This window comes from Sceloporus occidentalis, unplaced genomic scaffold (genome assembly GCF_023333645.1).
Source record: "Sceloporus occidentalis isolate IW3139 unplaced genomic scaffold, rSceOcc1.0.p SCAF_5, whole genome shotgun sequence".
NCBI classification, from domain to species: domain Eukaryota; kingdom Metazoa; phylum Chordata; class Lepidosauria; order Squamata; family Phrynosomatidae; genus Sceloporus; species Sceloporus occidentalis.
The window spans coordinates 38,241,335-38,248,829 of record NW_028316985.1 but is presented as its reverse complement, the minus strand read 5'-3'; the positions used below and the strand labels follow the sequence as shown (position 1 = coordinate 38,248,829).

Here is a 7,495-nt window from a genome sequence, read left to right as displayed (position 1 = left end):
ATGACGAGCCTGTTTCCTTTTGAGCGACACTTCTCAAAGCCAATGAAAGGCGACCTCAAACGAACCCGCCTCCTGGGTACGGAAAGCGTCTGGGGCCTCCTTGCGCGTTACGCCGGCGGAACGTCAAGATGGCGGCCGCCGGGGCAGGGAAGGTGGTGGGTGCTGCTGGCGCTGCTGCTGTGGTCAAGCCGATATTCAGCCGGGACTTGGCGGAGGCGAAGCGGCGCGTGCGGGAACTGTACCGGGCGTGGTACCGAGAGGTCCCGAACGCCGGTGAGGGAGGAAAGGAGGGAGGCTGGCTGCTGGAGGCGAGCGACCTCCGGCTCCTTCAAGGTTGTCGTGTGCCTTATGGCTTGGCCCTAAGGCAAGCCTGTCATGGGGGTTTCTTGGCAGGTTCCTTCAGAGGAGGGTTTGCCATGGCATCCTCTGAGGCTGAGAGAGTGTGACTTATGCCCAAGGTCGCCCCAGTGGTTTCTGCGCTCAAGCGTGGATTCGAACCCTGGTCTCCAGCCCTAGTCCAACACTCAAGCGACTGCCCTTGATGGCTCTCTTCCCCAGGACTTGTCCTCCATTTCAACCTTCTGCCCAGGAGGAAGCCCAAGAGGTCCTGCCATTTTGAGCATGACCATGGTCCACAACACACTGCAGAAATAACCCAGTTTGAGACTGTTTTAACTGCCCTCGTTCAGTGCTAAAGGATCCTGGGAATTGTAGTTTGTTGTGGCGCCAGAGCTCTTTCTGACAGAAAGGGTTAAATGTCTCACAAAACTACAGTCCCCAAGGATTCCCTAACATTGACCCAGGGCAGCTAAAGCGGTCTCAAACTGGATTATTTCTGCAGTGTGGATGCAGCTCTCTTGCCCCTTGTGCCCTGAAAACACGGAGAAGTTGTCCGCTCTCCTCTTCATCCTGTTCACCTTTCCCTTTTTTAAATTTAATTAATTAATTAATTAAATATCAGTACAAATGATAAAAGCAACATTTATCAACACAATCTTACCAACAACAACAAAAATAACATTTTATAGTAAAATAGACTAGTAGATATAGACTAAAGAGGAAGCAAAACCCTGAAAGAATATAAATACTGCCTTCTTAACAGTTCTTGCTTTTACTGTAAATAACTGGTCTATCCTACTCTGAATATAATCATTTCCAGTTGTGGATAGCTGCCTCCGAGTCGACCTTCTATTAACCGAACTTTATTTATTGCTAAAAGCTATAAGCTGTCGCAATTCCATATACTTTAAATGAAAGCCAAATGTCAGAATAACTATAAAATTGGCACCAAAGACAAAATAGAAACGATAAAACAAAAAAAATCGCCAAAAATATCACGAATTTAAGACATTCTTCTGACAAGTCATCACAAGAAAATTCTTTACTAATAAAAGTAAGGACTTTGATATCTGGCTCATATTGTAATTGCAGCCAGAGCACATTAGTCCAAGACCTTACATTTTTAACTCAGCAATCATTGTGAAGTCAAAGGCTTTCATGGCCGGCATCTATAGTTTTTTGTGGGTTTTTCAGGCTCATTGGCCATGTTCTAGAAGAGTTTCTTCCTGACGTTTTGTCGGCATCTGTGGCTGGCATCTTCAGATGCTGGAGAAACGTCAGGAAGAAACTCTTCCAGAACATGGACACATAGCCCAACCCCCCCCCCAAAAAAAAACCATCAGCAGTCATTCTTTACTATTAATTTACTATTAATTTAATACGTAGAAAACTTAGAAACTTCATAGTATTTATATACTTGCTTATTATTACCCAGATTTCTGTTTCTTTCTATATAAGTATCTCTAGTCATAACTTCTTTTTCATTTCCAAATCTTAATTCTTCTATTCTTAAGGGTTTGTGACAATAATATCCCCCCAAGACCCAACTCACCTTTTCCAACATCTTCAGGGACTGAGATATCCATCTCTTGGCTTCGACTCCTCTCTTGTCAGAGTTGGGAGAAAACAGCTTTTAAAAATACCCAAAAGGGTTTGTTTTCTAATTTAAACCTGGTGGCTTGTCTGTGTGTATGTGACTTTTGCATTCATGTGTGTTGTTGTGTGCCTCCGTTTCTTGTGCAATTTTATCTAGTGTTGTTTCATTGCCATTTCATTTCTTACATTTTAAAATGTGCTTCTGCCAAAGATTGTTCAGTTATTGGGTTGTTTAAATGTACAGTCAGCCCTCCATATCCTCAGATTCTCTATCAAGCATTCAAAAATACATATACATTCAAAAAGCAAACCTTGATTTTGTCATTTTACATAAGGGACACCATTTTATTATGCCATTGTATTTAATGAGGCTTGAGCATCCACGGATTTTGGTATCCATGGGGAGTCCTAGAACCAAACCCCAGTTGATACTAAGGGCCCATTGTATAACAGTCAATGAAAAACAAACCATGAGGACCACAGTCTCAAATGAAAGAGTGATCTAAAATAGAGAAGTATGTCTGTGTATGAGTCTGTCTTTCTTTGGCAGGCACAACTCATCCAGACATCATACTATTGTTGCTGTGTGCCTTCAAGTCATTTCCGACTTATGGTGACGCTAAGACCCTATCATGTTTTTTTCTTGGCAAGATTTGTTCGCAGGAGGTTTGCCTGAGGCTGAGTATGTGACCTGCCCAAGGTCACCCAGTGGGTTTCATGACCAAGTGGGAATCGAACCCTGGTCTCCAGGGTCGTAGTCCAAATGTGAAGGACTGCATCAAAACAGGATTAAATCAGAAAGTTAAGTAGCAAAATGGAGTTACTACCACCAGTTTAAATAACCATTGTTCTTTTAAAAAGTGCTCTTTTAAAGCAAGTTATTTGGGTTGAATTTAAGTTGTTATCTGCTTCCAAATCGACCATGACTCATGGCTACCCTGTGGATGAGAAACCTCCAAGAAACCCTATCTTTCACTTCTACTTAGTTCCTGCCAGTCCATGCCCATATCCCCTCTGATTCAGTCCATCCATCTGGCATGTGGTCTTCCTCTCCTCCTCCTGCCCTCTACCTTTCTTAACCTTATTGTCTTTTCCAGTGATCCATGCCCTCTCATTATATGGCCAAAGTACATCAGTCTCAATTTGATCATCATGGCTTCTAATGATATCTCTGGCTTGATCTATTCCAAGACCCATGTTTGTCTTTTTGGCTGTCCATGGTATCATAAGCACTCATCTCCAGCACTACATTTCAAATGAATTGATTTTCCTTCTGTCTACTGTTCAGCTCTAGGTCACTGGTAGATTTTCAAATTCAATGAAATTTAATGTACATTTACAATTCAAAGATGATGTTTCCTTGGAATCTACCAGTGACCACATGGCCAAAAAGAGGGAGGTGCCAGCCTGCAGATAGCCCTGCCTACCATCTGAACTAAAACCAGAAGCAGAAAATGCAGGCCTGCGACTAACATCTTCAATTTCTTTCTCCTGGTTTGCCTGATGAAGAAGCCAGTGTGGTTTCAAAAGTTTGCAACATGTAATTGTGCATTTTGGTTGGTCCAATAATGGTATCATTGTTTGAGTGTTAGTACAAGACAGATTTGCTGTAAAGAAAACCCAATGCAGTATTGCATTTGTTTGCACACATTGTCTTCCCCATCCTTTTTGGTTCCCAGGGCTTGTTCAAGGAAGAACATAGTAGTGGATTTTTATTTTTTCATTCATTTTTATTGCCATTACTGTAACTTATTAAATACTGGACAAAACAAAATGTTGGCATATTTTCTATGGCATTTGGCTGCTGCTGATAGCTTGGTTCCCTTATATGGTTTTTTGTAAGTGGTTACTATCCAGTATAGAAAGTGGGGTGGGGAGAGAATGACCCCTTCAAAATTTTAGCACACACACCTGGAAATCCCCAAAGTGTGACAAAATGTAATGTATTGTGAAATCTATATTGTAGGTTTTGTTTTACTCCTTTTCAAATGGCTCATATTTTCAGATCAAGTATTCTAGCTTACCACTTGAACACAGACAAATAGCATATAGATTCTCAATGCAATTAAGGGTGAATCCACACTGCAGAAATAAAGCAGTTTGATAATCTCTCTGACAGACTAGGCTGGATACGTCACCAAATTACAAATCCCAGAATTCCACAGGATGGAGCCATGAAAGTTAAAGTGATGTCAAACTGCTTTATTTCTGCAGTGTGAAAGAGCTGAAAGTTAGTTTATTTTTGCATAAACTAGAAGTCTTTCAATTAAAAAAGGAATGAAAGTTGTCAAAATGTGAGCAAGATCTTTGAACAGCACAGGAATACCTTAAAGGAGTACACTGTTGCCTACTTCTGCCTAGACAGAATGCCATTGTTATATGCATTCAAAGGATGGCTTGTGTAGTACAGTTATTTTAATTGTGGAGATGAGACTCCAATCCAGGTGGCATATAGATGGTTGTTGGGGAGAATGAGTATCTTTGATCTAGTAACAGTTGGAAGTATCAATTATATACTGTAAAAGTCTGAAGAAACTTTTATTTTAGTTTGTATATTTTTAAAAACCTTTTGCCAACTTGTAGATCTTTTGCTTGTTTCACATACACTTCAACCAAAATAGCCAGCCAGGGTTACACTGTTTGCCAGTAATACAATACATACATACATACATACATACATACAAAATAAAAGAAATATGTGAACAAGACTTGTTTTCTCACCTAATAATATTTTTTGTTTCTGACCTAGTGCACATTTACCAGCTGGATATCACAGTTAAACAAGGACGTGATAAGGTGCGGGAGATGTTCATGAAGAATGCCCATGTCACAGATCCCCGAGTTATAGACATGCTTGTTATTAAGGTAAATGAAAGAACACTTGTCTCAAATCCATAGCAGGGATGGGGTGATTGGTGGGTGAACACAGTCTCTTTCCTTTCATTCATTAGCACTTTATAGAAATAAAAAATACAAGGAAAGTCCATAATACATTCCAAAGAATGCCTGTCTCAATATGGTTGATATTTGCTCACATTTCCTCCTTGAAGGTGTATCTTGTAATTCAGATACCTTTCTAATGTTGTAATCAAATGAACAATCCATGTGTATCTCCTGTTAACAAACATTAGCTAATAGCCAGAACAGAACACAACATTTTCACTTAATATCCCTCATGCTGTTTTTCCTCCACACATTATTTAAATTTATGTATTTATGTTGCATGTTATATATTCAAAACTTTCTGGATGTGCTGGAGTGCTTTTAATAACAAATCCACCTATTCAAAGAATATTTCAATTACAAAATGTTGATATTTATTCATCATGAAGTGCATGCTAAACAGGAAATAAAATGTTTGACTGTAAGGGAAGAATGCCATTTCTCCATTGTGGAAAGGATTCCAGGTGTTTGTATCTAGCTTGTCTATTTGCTGATTATTGGCCCGAACAGACAGGCCAAAATAAAGCTGCTTTGGGTCACTCTGGAGGTATGCTGTTTAAATGACACATGCATCTTAAGAGGCCAGAAGCTGTGCCATAGTTGCTCTCTAGTCCTTAGGACTGGAGCACGGCTTTGGCAAGGCTTCCGGCCTCTTAGCATTTAAACAGCATACATCCGAAGTGACACAAAGCAGCTTTATTTTGGCCTGTCTGTTCAGACCCTATGTAATAGTGACTCTTACAGAAACATGCACAGCTGAAAATGGATATTGAAAATAGAACTGGCAGCAAAAAGACTATGGTGGATTATGGGGCAGGGGACCTTTTATAAGAAAACGTGAAGAATATGACTGTATAATATTGCTGTGCAGAGGAATGAATTCCCCATAAATATACAATTATAATAACTAGGTCTAAACCTGAAGTGGTTTATAATTCCTTACCTAGTCTTTTTTCTCTTCAGATGCATTGTGAAGTAGCACTGTCATGAACACAATACCTCTGAGTTAGAGGATCCCTTGTTCTACAGCTCAGCGCTTCACTTTTAACGTTTGCTCATTTTGTTCTCAGCTTCTTGATCTGAGGCAATACTACCACCATTCAACAAAACAACAGTGTTTCCCCCTCCTATTTATTCAGATAGTGAAAATATCTTGAATACTGTAACAATCTTTCCACCCTTTTCTGCTTGGTATAGGGCAAAATGGAACTCCAGGAAACAATTCAAGTGTGGAAACAACGGACCCATGTAATGAGGTATTTTCATGAGACAGAAACGCCACGACCCACTGACTTCCTATCCAAATTCTATGCTGGCCAAGACCCTTGAGATAAACAGACTTTGTGGAGCTGTAATTCTGTATTTTCTCTTGCAAATAAAGCCATGTATATTGAAGAGCTCTTAAGAAGGAATTATCCCTATTGGTGATCCTTCTGGGGGAGTGATTGTACTGGGGGAGGGGGTGGATTTTAACTCAGAATACAAGTAATCTTAACCATACTGACGTGTTTTATGGATACTTTTCAGAGCTAAATACATTCTTTTCCATGAAGAAACATGCCAAATATTAATGCTGTTTGGAAAATACCTCATCTGTCTAACGCATAGGCCATCCAAGAACCAAATTTGTAAATAGCAAAGTTTTTCTTGCTTACTTGAAAGCTTACTCAGAAAATATGGCAATCGGTTTTTGATGAATGGCTTGCCAAATTGAGTATATCTTACAAAATCAACAACAACATAAGTAAAAGAGAACAAAATCAGATTAGGAAAGATTTTTCCCTCCTCTTTCTCCCCAGTGTGCCAGCATTTATGCTCTTTCTTGTAAATAAACAGCTTCAATAATCTAAGTAGTTGTAGCACATAAGTGCTCCTGCTCTCTGAGGGGGAGGAATGTGCTTAGGAGCAATTAGGAACCATACATTACTGCAAATGCATTACTTTTATTATGGTAATGAGAGAGTGCAATTTGAGTTTCTGTCTGTTTTCTCCACAGAGAGAGAGGTAGGTTTGGCAGAAAATATGGATGCCATAGTCCAACTCTGATTCATACATAATGCAACTACAAAATCCTTGAGATGATGCCCCAGATTCCACTTAACAGCAGAGAATTTACCACCTCTCAGAGCAGTCTTTTCCACTGCTAAACAGTTTCTTAGGTTTCTCCTCAAGTTTAGCCAAGCACTGTTTCCATAAAATTTCCCCTTGCTGGTTTGTAATCATACCTTCCGAATCAACAAACTAACTGCTCCTTATTTTGCATACCAGGCAGATTGCTGGCATGTCTCCTCTTAATCTTCTCCAGGTTAAATATGGTCAACTCTTTCAGTTTTTTCTCAAAAATGTTTTCCCTCTTTCCTGGTTGCCATTCTCTAGATGGTGTCCTTCTCAAAATGTGATGTCCAGAACTAGACACATTACTCTGTATACAGTTTTAGCACTGTAAAATTGAGTAGGTATGTTACTTCCTATGATTTTCATGCTGTACATCTATACAGTCTAGATATTAAAGTACATTGCACTGTTCACCTTTGTTCATCTTATGACCTGCAAAGGTGCCAAGAGTGACTCTGTGCAATCTAGTGTCTCCTGAAAGTAGTTCAGTGGTTTTAGACAC

At 39.8% G+C, this 7,495-nt stretch overlaps 1 protein-coding gene across 1 annotated transcript; it reads left to right on the top strand.

Moving 5' to 3' along the window:
• Positions 1–98: 98 nt before the first annotated feature.
• Positions 99–6,286, top strand: NDUFA6 (NADH:ubiquinone oxidoreductase subunit A6). The gene is made up of 3 exons (XM_089523745.1): positions 99–273; positions 4,685–4,800; positions 6,076–6,286. Exons 1-3 carry the CDS (start codon positions 129–131, stop codon positions 6,205–6,207), a joined length of 393 nt encoding a protein of 130 aa, XP_089379871.1. The 5' UTR covers positions 99–128; the 3' UTR covers positions 6,208–6,286.
• The last annotated feature ends 1,209 nt before the right edge of the window (positions 6,287–7,495 follow it).

Coding starts and splice junctions, on each gene's coding strand:
- NDUFA6 (XM_089523745.1), top strand. CDS start 129: ATGGCGGCCGCCGGGGCAGGGAAGGTGGTGGGTGCTGCTGGCGCTGCT. Junction 274..4,684: donor CCGAGAGGTCCCGAACGCCG/GTGAGGGAGGAA, acceptor TTTCTGACCTAG/TGCACATTTACCAGCTGGAT. Junction 4,801..6,075: donor TAGACATGCTTGTTATTAAG/GTAAATGAAAGA, acceptor TGCTTGGTATAG/GGCAAAATGGAACTCCAGGA.